The sequence below is a fragment of the Protopterus annectens genome, chromosome 1.part0 (genome assembly GCF_019279795.1).
Source record: "Protopterus annectens isolate FY-2018-M chromosome 1.part0, PAN1.0, whole genome shotgun sequence".
In the NCBI taxonomy this organism is placed as follows: domain Eukaryota; kingdom Metazoa; phylum Chordata; order Ceratodontiformes; family Protopteridae; genus Protopterus; species Protopterus annectens.
The window spans coordinates 1,138,745,601-1,138,768,986 of NC_056725.1; the positions used below are offsets into that span (position 1 = coordinate 1,138,745,601).

The following is a 23,386-nucleotide window of genomic DNA, read 5'->3' on the forward strand; positions in this document are numbered from 1 at the left end:
TCCTGGTTGCAAGACAGAGATGACATATTGACACTTGAGCAAGTTTTTTCACATCATCTCCTCACTGTAACTATAAAATCAATGCCAGATTAGATCTTTGATTGCAACCTGAAAGCCACAAAACACACTGAATACTTAAATATATAAATGCAAGACTTGCTAACGATGATACCAAGGATAAAGTCAAGATTCAAACTGTACGAGTGGCAAAAAAGAAATTGAAGGTTTGGGGAGACAAGCATGCTGATAAATCCACTGCACTATGCCACAACACACATCAGAAAGGGAGCACATCACTGAGGGTTTTTGATTCTAAATCCGGTAGATCCACAGCAACAAGAAACGTGAAGTGATACACATATAAAATGCTATAAAGAACATACAAAATCCATTAGCCAGGAACAAGTGAACAGCACAACTGAAGATAAACGTGTTCTATTTATTTGCACATATACATACAATATAAAACACTGAGCATTTATTCATTGATTCTTTCTTGTACAAAATGTAACTGATATATATACCTGTTGAATATTAAATTATGGTCAATTCTGATTTAAAAAATATACCTGCAGAAAAGCATTTGAAACTTTTGAATTTAAACAATGATAGAAAAAAATGAACATAATATATTATTGCCTTTTACAGTTTAATTCATATCCATTTCATAGACATTAAGTTGGCAGAGGTCAGTGCTCAAAAGTGTCACTGACTTTTTTCAGGATGTTCACATTTCAGCCATTCTTCAAAACCACCTGGAAAATGCTGAGCCCTAAAACCACAATAACATAATTAAAATTCAGGGACAAACTGGAAAGACATACTACTGTTCTAAGTTACAATGAAATAAAACAGTGAGCATAGTAAGAAAAGTTGCTTAGCATTAAAACATATAATTACTGGTTCAAGGCTGCAGCTGAGAACAGTTTCTTAAGTTCAGCATTCTGTAAGAGAAGTCCTCAAATTTATGGTGCACCACAGGGATCAACACTTTCCTCTCATTATGTATGTTTGTTTTTGTCTGTATTCACGTTTGGTGGCACTCTACAACATTTGAAAAGTGATTAACTTCTACTGAGAAAAAATGGTGCCCTTTGCTTTTTTATATTACTTAAAATCCAAATAAACAGGCAAAAATAATTTAATATTCTCTGATTTCTGGGGGCCCAGGTTGTGGGTGAAAGTGTCTTCAAAAGCAGCTCATGTAATGCACCACTACATACAGGCAAACACAAAAAACAAACAAAAACAGAGAAAACAAGATCCATTAACATACTTTCCTACATACCCATACAAATAAACGCCTTAACTTTTCCTCCTTCAATGTAATCTCGTGCCAGAAATTCAATCATCACATGCACCTAACTTGTAAAACACATAAGCTCATGATTATTGTGTACCTTGCAAACATGCTCTTCGAAAAGCAATCTCTTTTTAAAAGCAACTTCTAAACTACTAACATTTTATGAGCAGGTGCACTCTGGACTAAATGGCAATTTCTCCCAAGTATCAAGGCACATTTAATTCCAAAATGAGTTTTGAAAAGCAAACATATCTCTGAAACTGTTGACATTATTCTAAAGGAGAGAAGTTTATCATTTTTACAAGTCTAAATAAAAAGCATAACTGTAGTTGGATCAAGTGAGCATGTGATCCTGCTTTAAGCTGGAATATAACTGGCTGGGTAGTTATGTCAAGTCGCACTATATTCAACAGTTGCACCCTAGAAAAACCTAAAAGGTATGAAGTTGTGCAAGGTGACTAACAGCCTGGATGCAATTTTTATTCAACTATGAAATTTGATGGGAATGTTTGACATTTACATGAAAAGACTACAACTGCATATTATTGAGAAAGCTGGCTACATGCATGGTCAACAAGAAGCGATGGAGACAGTTATGTAGTAAATGCTGAAGATTAAGAAAAAGGCAACAGTGACTGTAAAAAGATGTGAACAATCTCACTGTACTCAGATAAAGCATACAAACATAACTTTAGATTATGGGTTGCTTTGAAAGCTGAGCAAAAGTGATTTATGGGGTTACAAGCAATTTAGAATGGACTGTTTTTTGCTAAAGACTCTCTGGGTGTTGTGTCAGCAAACCATCTGCCAAAGTGAGATCTGGTGTGATAAATCTAAGCCAATACTGAGGTTGTGACTTGTTATGAGAAAGAAAAAATAGTGTGGGAGTCATGGCAACCAGATAGAATGTACAGCCTTGTAAGAGCTTAACGTACTAAAATATATTTTAGTAGATCTTGTTGCAGTAGCCCTTACCAATAGGACTTTAGCTGCACAAGGCTTGACATCTGGTCAGACATCCAGAGGGCAGCACCCTTCGAAACTACTTGAATTTCTACTATTACAATAAACTCTTCTACAACTGGAATATGCTCTTCGTATAGATCACAGTTGCAGTGGTCCTTACTACTGGGTTGATTCCCAAACCTTAAGAGTCTGAGGGATGGAGAAACTGTCAAGCCTGGGCTGCTACAAGCACTGCAAAATGGCAGATGCAAACCCAGCCCTAAAACTGGAAGCAACACAGAAACTGTTAAAATGAGTTTTGAAAAGCATCCATATCTGTTATGCAGACGACTTTTATAAAAATCATAACTCACCTTTTTTTTTAAAATTAAGTTAAAAAAACAGAATAAATAAAAACTGCAGCTGGACTGGGGGAGCATCTGCATTGTACTTGGAAAATATATGGACTGATGACCAAGTTGTTACCTATAGAATAGCCTATGCATTACCCCATCCCACAAAAAAGCCACAATAGTTTTTCTACCCCTAGTGCTGGGGATTCTCTCAGTCCCTTCTGACATCTTTCCAAGATGACAGTAAAGAACAAAACACAATGTCAGTCACTTAGAGAAGACCTGCTTAGCATCTGAATTTCCCTTCTTCCAGGAGCTAAAGGACACAAATAACTGACCTGATATTCTGAACATCTTTGTTTTATCAATGCAGTATGTCAACTGTCTGTGTACATCTAAGGAATGAAAAATTCTTTCCCACTTTGTTTGCTGATTAGGGAAGATAACCATGAATCTTACAGTCTGGTAGAAGGAGAAGTTGATCAATATTTTTGGCACAAATGTGAGGTTGGTTCTAATACTGACCCTATCCTTATGCAAGACTAAAAAAGTCAGTCCATATAAGCACCTGTAATTCTCAAATCTTCCAAGCTGAGGTGATGTCCAAAAGTAAAACTGCTTTCCACATTAGAAAGATAAGGGGAGAGAAAGGGGCAGCAGGTTCAAAACAGGTCTGGTTAGCTTTTCCACGGCACAGATTAAGCTTCATGAAGGAACAATGGCTTTTATTGGTGGTCTTAGATGAAGGATTCCCTTCAGGGAATGTTTAACAAGCTGCAAGTATGCTACAGGCATGCAGGCTGAGATGACAGAGAGATGTGCCTTTATGGAGGTATATTCCAGGTCTTAACTGAGCAGCTCAACTCATGTATTGCAAAACCATGTACACTGGTTGCTGTGCTACACTCCAGATAACTCCTTTGGCAGCAGAGCGAAGCCTCTTCCATTTGATAAGTTTCCGTATGGCAGGCTTCAAATCTTCCTTAAGTATGGTCAGCATATCCTTGGACAAATGAAGAGTTAAAGGTAAAAGACTTGAATCATTTAGGCAGTTAGCTGCAATGTCTTTCAGTTGGGATGCATCAAGCTCTACTGTCCTGAGTTAAGAGATCCAATTGCAGAGGCACCACATGAGATTTTAGCCTGAACATCTAAATGTTGAATGAGGATCATGCTGTCTGAGCCAAAAGTTTATTTAGATTATCTTTGGCCCCTGCTTCCTTGATTTCAGCCTAGGAAGGAGGAGGGGATTAGAGGGAACAATTCAGAAATAGACCTGTCCATCTGAAGAAGGCATCCACTGCCAAAGCTTATATATGTAGCGTATGCAGCAGAATATCCTCACCCTTTTGCTGCTCAGACAGGCAAAAAGTTCAAAGACACCCACATGAAAAATATGCAGAAAAACAGCCCTGTACATCCATTCATAACAATCTGTAGCTGATCCACTTAAGCAAACTACATCCTAGGAGATGGAATGTAGACTGTCCTCAGTCATCTGGGATTAAAGCATCATCTCCTAGGCATTTATGGTCATTCTAAATCAGGATCTCTTACATTTATGTGCTTCTTTTTTTGAGCTGCATCCCAATACATCCAGCAGTTTGAGGTCTCCTAGATGTGCCTGCAATCTAGGCCTGAAGCATCAGTGGTTTCTATCAGATTGTGAGGATCTTATTTGATAAACATCCCTTGGTTCAGTCTGATCTGTTTGGGCTAAAATTCTAGCCCTTTGAGACAGACTGTGATATAGGAACCATAATCTAAAGATGCTTTTTCCAGGTATTTGTACTTCTTAGGAACCACTGGAATTTTCCCATGTGCAATCGAGCTAATAAAGTGTGGAAACTGCAAACCCCAGTGCCCTTAGGATTTCCCTCTCTGTTAACCACCATTTGTAGAGTCATCTGTTGGAAATGGTGACCTAGAGATTCCACCTTCTGTGTGTGTGTCTGTGCATGAGTGGTGGAGGTAAGCAGTTAATTTCCAATTCCAAATCCAGTAAGGATCTAGGGAGACTACAGTTTTGGAAAGTCTCAGATATGACTTGAGGATGTTGAAGGAAACCCCAGCTTTTGAAAGCAGTCACTGGTTAATTGTACTGTTGACACTACCTCTTCCTGGGATAGTGCCCAAATATGGTAGTTATCCAAGTGTGGGCAAATATGAAAGTCCTTGGTTTTGCACTAAGCAATTCCTGCAGATAGGCATTTTGTAAAAAAGTCTAATGCAAAAGCCAACCCAAAAGTCAAAAAGGTAACCTGATAGTAGAAGCACTCCTTCCAAATCTTAGAAAGTACCTGTGAGTATGTGAAGACTTGCATCCTTAAGATCCAGGGGGAACCATCAGGGCTTAAGGGAATGGGGCTGATAAGAGCTTGCAATGGCAGCATTTTGAAATTCGGTACTTAACCTTAGCAAGTCCATGATGGGCCTCCAGAGGCCCTGCTTTCTAGGCACTATGAAAGATCAAGTAGAAGCCTCTGTGATGATCCTGTTTCGTTTCAGGTCACACAATCACAGATGGAGAGTTTTAGGGGAAGAGGTTCCATGTAGTCACATCTGCTCCCCAGGGAGGTACAAGGCCACGATGTCCCCCTCAGGCTTTATCCTTCAAGTTTCACTGCCTTCTTAGTTCCTTGCCTGCAATAGTAGGACTTGGACCTAGATGAGTAATTCCCACAATACCTATGCATTGGGGAAGTGAAAAAGGAATTTCACTGATTGCAAAGCTTGTTTGAACCGAGCTGAACTCAGGTGGGCTACCAGCCAAAACTCTGAGCTGAGATTCCAGGCAACTCAAGGCTTCTAAGCTTCCCAAAATCTGTAGGTTGTCTGTTTTTTTTTTTTTTTTTTTGCTTAATTATACTACTTACTGCACTTTTTATTGCATTCTGCTTATTTAACACTGTAAAGTAAACTGCACTGTTTGTACTGCATTTCTCTGCCTTACTGCACCTGTTAAATAGTATTTTGTTGCTGTTTTCACTATTTGCAAAGCTTTATTTTTTTTTGCTAATTTCACTGAATGCAAAATAACTGTTGCTACTTTTCATTTTGCTAAGCATATGTTCTGTTTTCCTGCCAAGTGGTGTTTTAAATAACTGATTTGTTTGCTATTTAAAACATTTTTAGTGTCTCCTTGCTAACATTTTTTGGTGTCTCACTGCTATTTTTTTCTTCTGCTTAAATAAGTTTTAGTGTTTTCTGCCTAAATTAGTGTAGCTAGCAGCTGTAGCATGGTCCACATACAAATGTGCTGCATCTGGGTTTGTTTGTATTGGCTGTTGTACTCTGAGAACATTTTCCAAGCCATTTTTGATTAGAAGGGGCCCTTCTGCACCCTTGTGAGAGAAGTGTGCTGATTGGAACCTGTCTGGTGGAGGGTGATTAGCCTAGGATTGCAGTAAGCATCCTCATTGGCTCTTTAGAACTTTTTTTTTTTTTTTTTTTTTTTTTTTAAGATTTTAGCTTCAGGTATTTAAGCCCCATGTTTGAGCAGGTTTCTGCTTGTCTGCACATCGCACAGCACCACACAATGCAGTGCAATTGTACACCATAGATGGACAGATAATTTGGCAATGTTCGATAAAGCTGTAGTACATTAGTGTAGCCCTCATCTTTAGTACTTTTCCGATCAAAGACATGTTGCTAGTAAACTGTGACCTATTAAATCACCATCCAAAAACCCCATCAGAAACACCCATCTAAACAGCACCTCCTAGATTAATCCTGAAAACACCCCCACTGTGATAACAGTTCTTCAAGCCTAGCATTATGGACAGTTGGACCACCCCTGTTTCTCCTGCCGGCCTTATTAACTTGGATCTCCTGAGGCAGTGTAACAACTGCCTCATGTACACTGACAACCCTCTACTAATAATTCACTCTAGTGCAAGGGATGTACCTAAACCAAGAATTTTAAATCCCTGCTCTCTAGCACTCAAAACAGTCCTACAGAAGAGGCTGTCAACTCACCCACCACTAATCATGCACATAGAACCACTACTCATACAGTACAGTTGTGTGCACTTACCATAAATGTAGATGTTCGAGTGTATTCACTGTTGCAGTCATTACATTCGGGTAATCTGCTGGCAGGTTGCCCTCAGTCGGCCTGATTAACAAAGTCTTGGGTCCTGTGTCGGTTGCTGTCCCTTCTTTCATGACGTCAGGTCGTCAGGGGTACAAAACATACAGCCGACGCCATTTAATCAGTTTTTCTTGCCCCAGATGTCAGGTGCCCCCCAAATGGGGAGCAAAATATAAATATATATATAAATATCTAAGTATGTAATTTAGAACACAACAAATATACCTCCAAACAAAAGCAAATACACCAAAAAGGCTTTTGAGCATAGTAACAGAAAGAAGAGATAGAGTAAAAGAAAAAACAGGGGGCGGGTGGGTAACCAGGACTGCAAAAGTGAATACTAACATCTACATTTATGGTAAGTGCACACAACTGTACTACGTTCTTCGTGTCTCACTGTTGCATTCATTACATTTGGGTAGAATCCCAAAGCTATGGTTGGGAGGATGGAATTATACAGCATTAGGAGCAGCTATAAGGCCCTGCAGGACAGCAGTGGCAAAACCTGCTCTGGATTAAGAGAAGAGATGTAAATGGTAATGCTTGGTGAACGTATGGACTGAGCTCCAGGTAGCAGCTTCTAGAATGTCTCTGGGAGGAACCCCTCTGAGAAAGGCTGCAGAAGTAGATGCAGCCTTGGTGGAATGGGATCTAATCCCCTTGGGAACAAGTTTACCATGGTGCATGTAGCAGAAACGAATGCAATGGCTTATCCATTTTGAAATAGTCTGCTTTGAAATCGCCTTTCCCTCTGTCCTTGCAGCAAATGCCACCAGTAATTGCTCAGATTTTCTTAGAGATTTTGTCCTGTTTAAGTAGAATCTTAGTTGTCTGTGTACATCCAATGAATGCAGAATCTGCTCACCCTTGTTCTGTGGATTTGGGAAAAAAGTTGGCAGATGAATGGTCTGATTAAGAGCCACACTAGACACCACTTTAGGCATAAAGGATGGATTGGTTCCGAGTGACACCCTGTCTGGGTAAAAGATAATAAAAGGCTCCACTGCCATGAGAGCCTGTAGTTCTGAAATCCTTCTAGCTGAAGTGACTGCTAAAAGAAAAGCTGTCTTCCAAGAGAGAAATGTTATGTCTGCAGTAGCAGCTGGCTCAAAAGGAGGTAGGGTGAGCTTTTCCAACACAAAATTGAGGTCCCATGCAGGAGTTGGTGCTCTCCTGGGAGGTCTTAAATTCTTGGCCCCTCTTAGATACTGCTTTAGCAGGGGATGAGAGAAGAGGGGAGGTTCTGTGTTGTAATGAGCTGAAATAGCAGAGGCATGGATTTTTATGGAAGAGAAAGATAGGCCTTTGTGAAGAACTTTTAGTTATGTACTCACCATAACTTCAGATGTTTGGGATCCATCTCGCCTACATTCTGACTGATGGGTTCGGAGCCGATCCCTCGGCTCCGACTCGGCACGCTTATGCCAAAGAGCGAAGTCTCTTACTGGCTGAGCTTACCATATCCCAGGATGCACCACTACCAGTCCCCCAGATCTAGTTTGTCCATACATGCACACCTGCTTATATAACATAGTCAGATGAAACAAGATAAACAGTAGAACTCAAAACCGCTCAATCTCTTCTGATCTCCAAGGCAGGGGAAGGAGGGTGGAATGTGCGAGATGGATCCCAAACATCTGAAGTTATGGTGAGTACATAACTAAAAGATGTTATGTGATCCTATCTCGCCTACATTCTGACTGATGGGACAGCGTCCTAGCACCTGAATCCTGGGTGGCTCACTGGAAAACACTCCTGAGTACCGTGGAACCAAATGAAGCTCGCCTTTAGATGCCACATCCAATTTGTAGTGGGAAATGAAAGTGCGGATTGGACCAAGTAGCCGCAGCACAGATTTCGATATAGCGAGCTTGGAATGAAAAGCTATAGAAGTAGCCATAGCTCTGGTAGAATGAGCCTTGATAGATGTTGTAAGTTGCTTATTCAAGAAGAATAAGCCTGAGTTATGCAATCTCTGATCCATTTTGAGATAGTAGCTTTTGTGATGGTTTGGCCCAGTTTATTATCTGAGAAGGACACAAACAACTGGTCTGACTTACGAAGTTGCTGAGTCCTGTCTAAATAGAAGCGTAATTGCCTGTGAACATCCAATTTATGAAGAGTGTATTCTGCTTCATTGGAGAATTTTGGGAAGAAAACTGGTAGCTCTAGAGATTGTTGGAGGCAGAAACTAGAACAGACCTTTGGGACAAAGGATGGATTAGGCCTAAGTGATACTCTATCCTTGTGGAAAATCAAGCACGGTGGCTTAATAGACAGGGCTTGAAGCTCTGAAACTCTTCTTGCAAGTAATTGCAACTAAGAAGGCAGTTTTCCAAGACAGATATTTTAACTCGCATGTAGCAGCTGGTTCGAAGGGGAGATGTTAATGCGAAGCACCAAATCAAGATCCCACAGAGGTGCAGGATGAAAAATTGGTGGTCTTAATAGGCTCGCACCTTTAATGAAAGTTTTGCATAGTCTGCTGCTCATCAAAGGAGGATCCATGGATTCGTGGAATTTAGAGATAGCCGCTAGTTGGACTTTAATAGTTGAGACAGAAGATCCCTGATTAAACAGGGATGTTAAGAATTTCAAGACCTCTGGGACAGGAGCAGTGATAGGGTCTAAGCCCTTGAGTTGAGCCCAGATAGCAAACCTCTTCCACTTACTAAGGTACAATTTGTTAGTGGTGGGTTTGTGGGCAAGATAAAATGTGAACAACTTCGGGTCTAGTGTGTGCCTTCTAACTAAAGTCGGAAGTGGAGGAGCCAAGCTGTCAATTTCAAAGATTGAAGGGACTGATGCGATGTCCCGACTGATGGATTAGCAAGTCCGAATCAGGTCTAAAGTCCACGGATCGTCCACTGCATGCTTCTTCAGGTAGGGAAACCATACCTGACGAGGCCAGTAGGGCAATCAGTATCATTGAAGACCCCAGTTGAGAAGCTTTTGAATAACTCTGGGAAGAAGCGGAATTGGAGGAAAGGCATAAAGTAGCCCTGTTGGCCAAGGTTGTGCTAGAGCATCCATGGCTGGTACTCCCTGATGTGGGATCAAGGAGAAGAACCTTTGGCACTTGGTGTTTAGTGGAGTTGCAAATAGGTCGCAGCACGCGCCCCCATCTCCTGAAAACCTGAGCTGCTACTGTGTGGTTTAGAGACCACTCGTGAGGAGAGAGAATTGTCCTGCTCAATTTGTCTGCCAATATATTTGACTTTCCGGGATGTGGGTCGCTACCAAGAAGCGGTTGGTAGCTACAGCCCATTCCCACACTCTCATGGCCTCTCTGCAAAGGGGTATGATCTGGTCCCTCCTTGTTTGTTCAGATACCAAACCACCGACATGTTGTCTGTGTGGATGGCGATGATGCCCTGAGGAAGAAACTTGTGTAAGGCTTGTAGGGATAGAAGTACAGCCCTCATCTCCAACACATTGATGTGGAGAAGAGCTCGCCTGGAAGCCAGGAGCCCTGAACTAGCCTGCCCAGACAATGCCCCCACCCTATCTGGGAGGCATCTGTCGTCAGGGTAACCACTGGAGAGGGAAGAACAAAGGGTTTCCTTGATCCAAATTGGATGTCTGAAGCCACCAGCGAAGGTCCCTTTTGCATATTTCCGTAATCATGATGTGATGATTGAGGGAAGATCCTGAAAGGACCATTGCGTTGACAATAGCCACTGAAGAATCCTCATGTGCAATCTTGCCAGAGGAACTAAAAGAACCGTGGCAGACATTGAGCCTAGAACTTGTAGAACCATCCTGGCTGGGGCTTTGGATCTCGAGATTAGAGCTTGAACTTGGCCCTGTAAAGTTTGGATCCTTTCGCAGGAAGAAAGACGCGCATCAATCTTGAGTCTATCTCTGCTCCTATGAACCTTATGCGTTGAGAGGGCAGCAAGACAGACTTTGACCAATTGAATGTAATCCCCAGGGTAACACCCAGGGAGATGGTGGCTTTGAGGTTGTCCATTAGTAGATGCCTGGTGGTTGCAGTCAGGAGCCAGTCGTCCAGATAGGGAAACACTTGGAATCCAAGACTTCTCAGGTGAGCCGTCACTACTGCCAAACACTTGGTGAACACCCTGGGGCTGTGGTGAGGCCAAAGGGCAGAGCGCAAAATTGGTAATGACTGACTCCCAGGCTGAAGCGCAGATACCTCCTGGACGCCTGATGTATCGGTATGTGATAATAGGCGCCCTTGAGGTCTATGGAGCACAGCCAAACACCCTGCAACAACAGTGGGAGAATGGATTGTAACGTGACCATTCGAATTTGGATTTCGTGACGGATTGGTTCAGTCTGCTGAGATCCAATATTGGTCTCAGGTCCCCTGTCTTTTTTGGCACTAAAAAGAACCTGGAGTAATTTCCTGATCCGATCTGGTCTGTGGGGACCGGTTGGATGACTCCTTTTCTAGCAGCTTTAAAGCTTCTCAGGGTGCCATTTCCCTTTGACTGGGTGGTGGGTCCCGGATTCTTTTGGACGGTGGCGGCTAGTATGTGAATCGGATGGTGTGACCACCGCAATGATCTGAAGCACCCATCTGTCCTGAGTGATTGACTCCCAGGCTTTTAGGTGCTTGGCAACGACACCCGACTGGCTCGAGCAGCACAGCCGGGCAATCCCTCATGACGTGTGGGAGGCTGAAGAGCGACGAAAGGACTCGGGGTCTCCAGAATTGCGGGGCCCTCTGCCGCCTCTGGGACGGCGTCTCCCTGAAAAATTTCCCCGTCCTCTGCCTCTGGAAGGGGAATCTTCCTGCTGTTGAGAGAAAAACTTTCGAGATTTGGAACCACATTTTCCCTCCTTTAGCCTTGGGGTAAGGCCGAAAGGGAGTGGAATAACGGGCACCTACGGCAGATAAAGTTTTTCCCTCTTGCTCACAGTGGGTAAGGGTGTCTTTAACCTTGGGTCCAAACAAGGAGGACCCATCAAAGGGGCGTCGGCGAAGGAAGACTTGAAGGCCTCCGAACTGACACAAGCGGAGCCAGGCTTGTCTCCGTGAGCCACGCCTGTGCTCCGTTTTACCTCCGCCTTCGCCGCATAGGAAATGAGCCTCATGGACGAGTTAGAAATTGACGTAGTATAGCCAACTGAGAGCTAACCGACTGGGCTAGCTGCTCAGGTAGGTTACCCGAGGGAATCTGACAACTCCTTGACCAGATCCTCTGAAGCCTGGTAAAATGTGCCAAATAATTCAGAGACCTTAACGTAAAGGCCGCTGAAGTCAGGGTGCGCTTCCGCACCTGTCCATACTCCTAGACTCCTTATTAGGAGGATGGACGGACGCTGAAGCCTCTGCCACGCCCTGTGTGTAGCAGATGCCACCACCATGGCATCTACAGCCACGCCTTTAGTAAGGAACTCCTTCTCGGGGAGCAGACAAAAATTTATTTGGAGAAGGGACTGGTTCCACGGTATCTGGATGTTCCCCCCTTCGACAAACTAAATCCAGAAGCTCGTCGCTGAGACACCCAGGAGGCGGAGGGCTGAGCCCCAAAGGCCTTGAGGAGCACTGACTCGTCAGCAGAGGGGGTTTGGATATCCAGCCGCCCTCGTTGTTTGAGGATCTCTAAGATGTCTGCAAATGAGACATCATCCGAGGACGACTGGGACCCCTCTGCATCATCCAGATCAGTGTCTGAAGTAATAGACTCGGGAGTCCACGTGCTTCCTCTTGTACGATCTCTTCCTTGGGGTTCCTCCGAAGACAGCTCAGAAGAACCCTCAGGAGGAGGGAACCCCACTGGGGTAACCTCAGGCCCCGGGCTCCGCTGACTACGGACAGGGGAACTGCCAAAGACCCAGTCTCCACGCCTAGGGAAGGTGCCGGTAAAGCCGGGAGATGGCGAAGAGGACTTGGCCAAGGCACTCCTCATGGCTCTGAAAGCCAGACCCCAGAATCCTGGGAGTGTCCGGTCCCCGGAGCAGTGATAGCCGACGGAAGTCCCGCAGTCAAGCACCGAGGGAGGCTCGGAACCAAAGCATAGGTCCCAAACATCACCCCGGTCCAGCCGAAGACGTACAGACAAACTCGGACCAAGGCCGGGTTGGAGTAAGGGTCGGAGCCGACCCTGAGATCTCCACCGGCTCCAACAGCACCTGCTCCGGAGCCGAAGCAGTCGGAGGAGGAATGGCAATGGGTGGGCCAAGGTCATCGGCTCGAAGCCAACTGGGTCGGAACCGAAACAAATTTTTGGAAGACTGGGGACTGGAACAGTCTTTGGAGCACCCTGTCTATATCAGAATCTGACATCCTCAAGACCGAGAGGAAACAGAACGGGTCGGCGGCCTCTCCAACGGCCCCAAAGGGCTAGGGGACGGCGAGGCGACTCGATGAGTATCGGCCGAGGAATACACACACCAGATTCCATCGGTGCGAGGTGGACTTGGCGCCGAGGAGGAAGTGTCTGAGCGGCGACCCTTGTCGGCTCCGAGCAGTGGAGCCGGCGAAGGTGACCCGCCTCGATGCCCCAGCCATCGGCTCCGGCCAGAGGAGTCGACACTGGTGGCATCGAGGCAGACGTCCGACCTCGGCAAGTCCTTGGCCGGAAGGAGAGGCCTGCCTTTGTTTCTTGGCGATCGGATCCGGCCCCTTTTCTTTTGGCCGGAGAAGGAGAGGATGCCAAAGCTTCTTGAAAGAAGGTTTAATTAATCCCTTAAGAATTAATTTATTTTTCCTCTCCTGGAGGACCCTTGAGGAAAAAGCGTGACATACACTACATGATTCCTGTAAATGTTTTGCCCCTAAGCAATACACACAGAGCGAGTGATCGTCCGTGATGGACATTTTGAAGCTACATTTTACACATTTCTTAAAGCCGAAGGCCTAGGATTCTGAGACATTATAAAAAATTTCAGAAAACTAACTGGAAGAAACACTGGTGACACACCTAGAATAGGCTTACAGTTATCACTGCAATACTCTGTAGTCAAAACACAGCACAAACTCTGTAAATTGGAATAATTTCTCTCTGCTAGTTCTTCTTTAAAGAAGAGAAATATAAATGATCGAAACAGAACCAAGTCACCTACAAATAAAAGACCGGAAAGGCCTTTCCAGACAAGAGGTACTCCTAGTCCACACTCACAACACAAGAATTCACCAAGTGAATTTTGTCAAACGCACTCCAAACACAAGAATAGCTGTTAAAACAGCTTTTTGTTGAGAATGAAGAAAATCCTGACAGAAAAACTAGTGAAATAATCACTACTTAACTCAGCCAGCTCGAGACCACGTCTTCACTTGTTAGCGGCAAACGAGATCTGAGGGACTGGTAGTGGTGCATCCTGGGATATGGTAAGCTCAGCCAGTAAGAGACTTCGCTCTTTGGCATAAAGCTGATGCAGTCGAGCGAGGGATCGGCTCCGAACCCATCAGTCAGAATGTAGGCGAGATAGGATCACATAACATTCTCAGTTAAATATTGCAGAATCTGTGGAATATTGGGCATTGCTGTGATTATTCCTTGTGCTTTGTTTCAAGCACAGAATCTTTTCCATTTATCAGCATAAGATTTTCTAGTACTAGGCCTTCTAGCCTCCAAAATGACATCCATCACAAGTTTGCTGAGAGATGTAACTGGTGAAATTAGTTGATTAGTCATGCTGCAAGATTCAGAGTTTGGAGCAGAGTGTGCAGAATTTGATAAACTGATAGTTTTGGGATGAGGCTAAAAGGTCTATGTTTGGGCTCCCCCATTTGCCTGTCAGCATGCTGAAGATTTGTGGACCCAGTTTCTAATTGTGCGGGTTCATAAGATTTCTGCTTAGTTCGTCTGCCAGTGTATTTTGCTTTCCTGGCAGGAATTGAGCTTGTAGATTTATTTGATAAGTCAAGGCAGTGCTCCACAAAGCCATGGATAGTCTGCAAAGGGGGTAGGAATTGGCAACCCCCTGCTTGTTTATGTACCACATGACTGTGGTGTTGTCTTGTCTTTATCAGTAGTTGTCCTGGATGAAGATAGTCCTTGAAGGCTGTCAGAGAATTCTGTACAGCTAGCATCTCTTTCTGGTTGATATGTAGGTGCATATGATTTGGGCTCCATTTGCCCTGAATGCATCTCCCTGCCAGGTGGGTCCCCCAAGCATAGTCTGATGCGTCTGTAGTTAGGGTTTGGGTGGCAGGGGGTGGAATGAATGACAGTCCCTTGTTTTGGTGACGGGCATCTGCGCACCATAGGAACTCTTGTTGCAGGCAAGGATCGATAGGAATCATGGTCTCCAGGCTGTGACGATGTTGACTCCATAAGCTTTTTAGGTACCATTGAAGTTTCTTCATATGCAGTCTTGCATACGGAATTATTAGAATGCAGGAAGCCAAGAACCCCAAGGCCTGCAGAATTTGTCTTGCAGATAGCTGTTTTTCTGTGGCCACTTGTTTGAAGTAAGTCATTAATTGAATTTGTTTTTCTGGTGTAAGGTAAGTCATCTGGGCAGTTGTATTCAAGCTTGCATCCAGGAATGCAATTATTTGAGAGGGTACCAGTTGTGATTTCTTTTCGTTTATGGTGTACCCTAGACAAATTAGAAGTCTTTTCACAAACGCCTAATGTTTTAGAAGAGTGTCCTTGTTTTCTGCCTGAATTAGACAATCGTCCAGGTAAGGATAAATTTGAATGTTTCTTTGTCTGCAATATGCAATTACTGGTGCCCGGCACTTTGTGAAGACCCTGGGCGCAGTAGATAAGCCAAAGGGCAGTGCAGATAACTGGTAATGCAAATAGCCTGCTTTGAAGTGGAGGTATCTTCTGCAAGATTCCCTGACTGGGATATGCAGGAAAGCCTCTTTTAAGTCTAGAGTTACCAGCCAGGCATCCTTGCCTAGCATAGGCAGTAACTGTTGTAGAGTCAGCATCTTGAATTTTGGAATGTCCAGAAATGTGTTTAGAATGGATAAATCCAGAATTGGATGCCATGATTTGTCTTTTCTGGGTAACAGGAAAAGTCTTGAATAAAAATCTTGTCCCTTTTCTGGTACTGGTTGAATAGCCCCCATATTCATGAGGGACAACTTGTTTCTGGGCCTCTGCCCACTGATTAGGAGGCAGATCTGGCCATCTGTTTGGGATTGGCAACATGTAAAAATGAAATCTGCATCCCTGGGAGACTATATTTAAAACCCACTTGTCCTGGGTAATTAGTTGCCATATTCTTGCATGAAGTGCCAGTTTTCCCCCAAGGGGGCGGTCAAAAGATAAGTGCTTGGTGATTGCAGAGGAAAGTCATTGAGACTGTTTACCGTAGGAAGGTGCCTTGTTACTTCCAGATTTGGAGGTGGAGGCACCCCATTGTTTTGTTCTATAAGTTCCTTGTGATTAAAACCTGGAGCCTTTGGAGTGTCTGGGTTTGACCTGAGTGGCTCTGGTGGATACTGGAAACGACCAATTCTTAGTAGGCCAGTGCCTACTGAACCTGGATGGCTGCACTTGTAGGAAATCTTTTACAGTTTGCATAGATTTAGCTTTATCTTCCATCTTTTTCAAAACTTCTTCTGCCTTATTACCAAACAGACTATCCTGTTGTAAAGGAGCATCCAACAATTTTACTTTAACATGATCAGGCAGATTTTCCTCCTTCAGAAGCATGCCTTCTTATCACAGATCCAGTTACAGCGGCCCTGCAAGAGGCCTCCAAGGAATCACAATCACATTGCAAAGTATGCTTTCCAACTTGTTCAGCTGAATGCAATAAATCCTGCAACTCTATTTTCCACACAATCAGAAATCAACATCAGTTTCTGTTTAAGTAAGCCCATGACATGCTGCTGATATTTAAGCATATGAAATTGACAGTTTAAAGCCCTGATTGTCAAGGTTGCAGACGTGTAAACCTTTTTACCCCATCTATCCAGCGCCCTGGCGTCTCTATCAGAAGAGGTAGGAGTTTTAGCAGTAGAAGCCTTAACGCCCTTGGGACCCTTAGAAATGGTTTCAGCATCAGCAGTGGGGTTTTTAAAGAGGAATTTGTGGGAGTCAGGAACCCTGTAATATCTGTCTGGCTTACTAGGAGCAGGAGGCAGGGAATCAGGAGCCATGCTGGATTCTGAGAAAACATCATCAACAATGTCTAGAACAGGAGGTATAGCCAAAGGCCTATGCTGAGGAAGAAGAAGGAAATCCCTAAGCCTCTTTTTAGATTCTGAGAAATCTTGACTCTCCCAGTGAAAGTGTTCCCTTAAGGTATGCAGTTTCTCCAAAAGAAAAATCCTCAGGAGGAGAAGCAGAAGAGATGGAATCTTCTGCATCAGAGTCCTCATAAGGCAGAATAGATCATTCCTGATCAGAAGAGGGATCAGAAGAAATAGAAACCTGATCTGATGATTCATAGTCAGTGCCTTGCCTAGGCCTCTTAGCAGGAGGGGGATGGGAACCCCTGATCAAGGTAATTAAATCCTCAGCCATTTTGATCATTTGTTTTTTAGGCATAGGGGCCTGTGCACATGGCCCGAGTGTCAGTTTTTTTAGACATAAAAGTCAATTTTGGCCTAGGTTTTGATGATGGCGTGGGTTTAATATACAAATCTTTAGGCCTGAAAACACCTCAGAAGCCGGTGCCTGCTCAGCGGCTCCGGATCAATCTAAGGTAGAGACAGCCGCGGTTTCAATACTTAAAGTATCTCGTGGCATACCGGACTCCGAATGGATCTCAGTAGAGGCCTGAGAATCAAAAGTAGTGGGTATCGGGGGCTGCGAAAGTGCCTGAGTACTGGCGAACCGGCGACTGGCTTAGGAGAAGCTTCGTCATCGGTTTTGGACCTCGACGGTCTGTCTCTATCTTTTTCTTTGTGTTTTTTTTTTGTATTACGGTAGTTGGTTTGCTAACCAATGACATTTCTGGATAGTTAAATCTTGAGCCAAAATATTTTGAAGCAAAAATATACCGACGCTTAATAGTGCGTTGATTAAATTTAGTACAAAACCGACAGCAAGGCACGTTGTGGTCAGGGCCTAGGCAAGGAATACAGTACAAATGAAAATCCTTATGAGGTATTTGCTTCCCACAAGTAATACAATTATTAACTTTTACTGACATCGGTAAGGAGCAAGAAAAAGTTTCCCCAACGTGGTACTTAGCTTTACGTTGAAGACTTCGGTTCTGAAACTCGAAAATGAAAATTTCAGGAGTCGGCCGACCGGTACTTGCTAACTGCTTCTGCTTTGGGCACCGCGCGGCAAGAAAGACGGATTAAAATGGCATCGGCTGCATGTTTTATACCCCTGACAACCTGACATCATGGAAGAAGGGACAGCAACCAACCCAGGACCCAAGAATTTGTTAATCAGGCCAACTGAGGGCAACCTGCCAGCAGATTACCCGAATGTAATAACTGCAACAGTGGAACATGAAGAACATACATAGTTATTCATCCAAAACATAAATCAACATACACAGAGGTTCTCTCAAAAGACTTACCAAAACACCACAGACCTCCAAAACACAAGACTGCGAAAAACATGGTTCTCACAGCACCCAAGACAACACCGGTGTCTCACCTACCAAGTCCTTAAGGCATAACACCCAAACCTAATTTTCTCATCATTGGAAACTCCACAGTTAGACACAAGGACATCCTGCTCACCAGGTTAGATAAGGAGAAAGTGTAACAGTCAAAAATAGCCTCCTGCACGGGGAATGTTGCATGGCAACCTGAAGCAAAAGCATGCACACCACAAAACGAAGCCAGCAACCAAATGTAGATACGATAAAATCCTTTATTAATGGATTGGTAATAGTAACATCAAAATGACTCAGACCGGTTTCGGCTGGCAAAAAGCACAGCCTTCTTCAGTGACAAAAAACACAAATCAACTGATGTTACTTAAATAGTACCATGAACTCATCCCATTGGTTCACTTAAAATTGCTCATTTAGTCCAGGTGATAAAAGAGCACCTAGTTTAGTAATCCATTTCTTTTCTTTAGTATCTAACATTGAGTGCCATCCTGTTTTATTAAATTTAATACCCTTAACCAAATCGATCACAATAAAAGAAAATTTAGCAGTATGATGTTTCAGAGTGTGTTTATACAAAGCATTATTAATTTTCTTGTTTTTAATATTGCTCACATGTTCAGAAATGTGTAGTCTTAAAGGACGAGATGTCTGGCCAACATAAAAAGAGCCACAAATACATGTGGCCAAATAAACAAGCCATTCACTGCTACAATTTGCAAAGAATGGAATGTCAGAAACCCTTGAGCAGTTCCTGCTAGTGAATTCTTTAGATTTGGTAATTTTGTCACAGCTACTGCAATGACCACAGGGGAAACACCCAACTAGAGGTTCCCCAGTCATGGTAGTTTGTGAAAAAGTACAGTTTTGTACCTACCATAAATGTAGATGTTCGAGTGTTCACCCTGCTGCAGTCATCACACTTGGGGTTATCCTGCCGTCAGGCAGTCCCGCAGTCGGCCGGATTTCCAAAGTCTTGGTCCGACGTCGGTTGCTGTCGCCTCATCCCTGATGTCAGTGCGCCAGGGGTACATATACTGCAACCAACGCCATTTTCTTCAGTTTTTCTTGCCCCAGATGTCAGCTGCCCCCAAAAAGGTGATCAAAATTAGTACCAAATGGTGTGAACACTGTTCAAACACAAAATCCTTTCAGCTATAAGCAAATACATCAGTAAGGCATAGCAGAGATGTAGCCAAAAGATCAGTGGGGTTGGAGGGAGGGTAACCTGGACTGCAGCAGGGTGAACACTCGAACATCTACATTTACGGTAGGTACAAAACTGTACTATGTTCATCGTGTTACCCTGCTGCAGTCATCACACTTGGGTTGAGTCCCAAAGCTAAGGCAGGGTGGAGGTGTCATAGAGGGTTAGTGGAGGCAATGAGGCCCTGCAGAACTGCAGTGGCGAAGCCTGCCCTGGACTTAGAATAAAGAGGTAGGTGATAGTGTTTGGTGAAGGTGTGTACTGAACTCCAAGTTGCAGCGTCTAAAATTTCCTTGGTAGAGACCCCTCTGAGAAAGGCTGTAGAGGTAGCTGTTGCCCTGGTAGAGTGGGATCTAATGGTAGTAGGAACTGGTTTCCCATGATGGGTATAACAGAACCGTATGCAATGGCCTATCCATTTAGAAATTATTTGTTTGGATATAGCCCTCCCTTGAGAAGCTGTAGCATAGGATACAAAGAGCTGGTCAGTTTTTCTGAAAGCCTTAGTTTTGTCCAAGTAGTAACGAAGCTGCCTGTGAATGTCCAAGGAATGCAAGAGTCTCTCACCTTTGTTCTGTGGATTGGGAAAGAAAGTGGGTATGTGGATGGTTTGATTTAAAGCCTCACTGGAAACCACCTTAGGCATGAAGGAAGGATTAGTTCGTAGAGAAACTCTGTCTTGATGAAAAATGAGGAAAGGTTCTACTGCCATTAGTGCCTGTAATTCTGAGACTCTCCTAGCAGAAGTTATTGCTAGGAGCAGGGCAGTCTTCCAAGATAGGAACTGAAGGTCTGCAGAGAAAGCTGGTTCAAAGGGAGGTAAAGTTAGTTTTTCCAGAACAAAGTTGCGGTCCCATGTTGGTGTAGGAGCTCTTCTAGGTGGTCTAATGTTTTTTGCCCCTCTGAGGAACTGCTTTAGAAGAGGATGTGAAAATAAAGGTGGATTTGTGTCGTAGTGAGCTGAAATAGCTGAAGCATGGATTTTAATTGAGGAGAAGGAAAGTCTTTTGTGCAACATCTCTGCTAAATACTGCAGAATGTGAGGCATATGAGGCTGAGTTGTGTCTTGGCCTTTAGCTTGGTTCCAGGCAGAAAACCTTTTCCATTTGTCCGAGTAAGCCTTCCTGGTGCTTGGCCTCCTGGCTTCCAGAATAACATCCAGAACTGCTTGTGAAAGAGGGGCTGGTTGGATGTTTAAAAGATTCGCCATGCAGCCAGGTTTAAGGTTTTTAGCTGGCTGTGTAGAATCTGTTTGTTTTGCTGCATGAGCAATTGAGGTATTTGAGGCAATATCCATGGTGGGCTGTGAGCCATATTCTTCAATAGTGGGTACCAGTGCTGGCGTGGCCAGTCTGGGGCTATGAGAATCAGTCGAGGTTTCTCCTTTTTGACCTTCAAAAGAACCATTGTGAGAAGAGGTAATGGAGGAAAGGCATATGCTGTCAGGTTTTTCCATCTGAAGGAGTGAGCGTCCACTTTCCAAGCTTGATGGTGGAATGTCCTTGTACAAAATTTTGTCAGTTGGTAGTTTTGAGGACTGGCAAACAGGTCTATATTTGGTAGGCCCCATTTTTGAGTTATCATTGTAAATATTTGTGGGTCTAGCTTCCACTCGTGGGGATCTTTGATGTTTCTGCTTAGGTCGTCTGCCAATGTGTTTTTCTGTCCTGGCAGGAATTGATCTTGTAACTGGACTTGGTAGGCCAGAGCTGTGTTCCATAAGATTATTGCTTGCCTGCAAAAGGGTAGGAATGTGTGCCCCCTTGTTTGTTTATGTACCACATAACTGTGGTGTTGTCCGTCTTTATTGCAAGTTGTCCTGGATGTAGAAGATCCTTGAAAGCTGTCAGAGCTTTCTGTACAGCTAGCATCTCTTTTTGATTTATGTGCAGTTTTCTTTGTTCTGCAGTCCATAGGCCTTGAATGCATTGCCCTGCCATGTGTGCCCCCCAGGCATAGTCTGAAGCGTCTGTTGTGATAGTTTGCCTGGCTGGGGGCAAGGTGAAAGGCTGACCCTTGTTGAGGTGACATGCCTGTGCCCACCATAGAAATTCCTGTTGAAGGCAGGGAATGAGAGATATCACTGTGCCCACTGCAATTTCCTCACATGCAGTTTTGCAAATGGTATTATCAGAATGCAAGATGCCTTGAAGCCCAAAGCCTGCAGAATTTTTCTTGCAGTTAATTGGGTCTTTGTTGCCATTGTCTTGAAATATTGAGTCAGCTGTAGTTGCTTGTCTGGTGTAAGATAAGCCTTCTGGGCCGTTGTATCCAAGCTGGCACCCAGAAATGTCATTTTTTGTGAGGGTACTAGTTTTGACTTCTTTTCGTTTACTGTGTACCCCAGACAATTTAGTAGATGCTTCACAAAAGCCAGATGATGTAAGAGAATGACTTTTCTTTCTGCTTGGATGAGGCAGTTGTCCAGGTATGGATATATTTGAATTCCTCTTTGTCTGCAGTATGTAATTACTGGTGCCAGGCATTTTGTGAAAACTCTGGGCGCAGTAGATAAGCCAAAGGGCAGTGCAGAGAATTGGTAGTGGGTTGAACCTGCAATGAAACGGAGGTATCTTCTGCAACTTTGTCTGATAGGGACATGCAGGTATGCCTCCTTGAGGTCCAATGTTACCAGCCATGCTTCCTTGCCCAACATGGGAAGTAGCTGCTGTAGTGTTAGCATCTTGAATTTTGGGACTTGTAGGCAAGTGTTTAGAATTGAAAGATCCAGAATTGGTCTCCAAGCATTGTCCTTTCTGGGTACTAGAAAGAGCCTTGAGTAAAATCCTTGGCCTTGCTCTTGAATCGGTACCCGTTGAATGGCTCTCATGGCCATGAGAGCTGCAATTTGTTTTTGAGCCTCTGCCCTTTGATTTAGTGGCAGGTTTGGCATTCCACTTTTCATTGGCAAGGTGTAGAAGTGGAATCTGTATCCTCGTAAAATGTCTAGGACCCATTTGTCCTTTGTGACCATGTGCCAGTTGTCTGCAAAAAGCGCTAATTTCCCCCCCAAGGGGGCTAACAAAAGAGTTTTGTTTGGCCAGTCGAGGTGCAAGTCATTGAGTTTGCCTTTTGGTGGGTTGAGACCTGTCATCTCTTCCTTTCTGGATTAGAGTGCCCCATTGGCGAGGTTTATACTGGGCTTGTGGTTGTCCTCTGCCCCTTGTGCGCCTGTATTTACCCCTTTGAGGTCCGTCAGTGGCTGGAAAGGACCAATTTTTTGTTGGCCAGTTTCTGCTGAAGCGAGGGGGTTGTACCTGTAGGAAATCTTAGACTGTCTGCATTGATTTCGCCTTATCTTCCATTTTCTTTAGCACTTCTTCTGCTTTAACTCCAAAAAGAACATCCTGCTGTAAGGGTGCATCCAGTAGTTTTGCTTTGACACTAGCAGGTAGACTTTGTTCCTTTAACCAGGCATGCCTACGTATAACTGATTCAGTGACAGCTGCTCTGCAGGAGGCCTCCAAAGAATCAAACCCACATTGTAAGGTATGTTTGCCCACCTGCTCGGTGGCGTGCAATAAATCCTGTACTTCTTTCAATTCAGATTGTTGGGGAAGGGAGGTAATCTTTTGTTTTAACTGAGAGATTAGAAACTGCTGATACTTGACCATATGAAATTGACAATTTAGTGCTCTCATAGCTAATGTGGCTGAGGTGTAAACCTTTTTCCCCCACCTGTCTAGTGCTCTTGAGTCCCTCTCAGAAGGTACTGGGTTTTTAGCCATGGAAGCCTTAGCCCCCTTGGGACCCTGGGAGATAGTCTCTGGGTCAGCTACTGGGCTTTTGTAAAGAAATTTGTGGGAATCAGGTACTCTGTAGTATCTGTCAGGCTTAGCCGGAGCTGGAGGTAGAGAGTCTGGGTTGAAACTGGATTCTAAATAGACATCATCCACAATGTCCAAAACAGGTGGGATGGCTAGAGGTCTGTGTTGGGGGAGTAAAAGAAACTCTCTGAGCCTTTTCTTGGAATCAGAAATCCTGACCTTCCCAGTGGAAATGTTCCCTCATAGTGTGTAAAGTTTCCC

The 23,386-nt window shown here is 44.0% G+C and overlaps 1 protein-coding gene across 1 annotated transcript in view; it reads right to left on the reverse strand.

Moving 5' to 3' along the window:
• Positions 1–419: 419 nt before the first annotated feature.
• The window catches only part of TSTD3 (thiosulfate sulfurtransferase like domain containing 3), a 392,152-nt gene continuing 369,185 nt past the window's right edge, over positions 420–23,386 (reverse strand). The window contains exon 4 of the mRNA XM_044065092.1: positions 420–772. Within this exon, the coding sequence (XP_043921027.1) occupies positions 706–772 (67 nt within the window). The 3' untranslated portion in view covers positions 420–705. The remainder of the gene's footprint in view (positions 773–23,386) is intronic.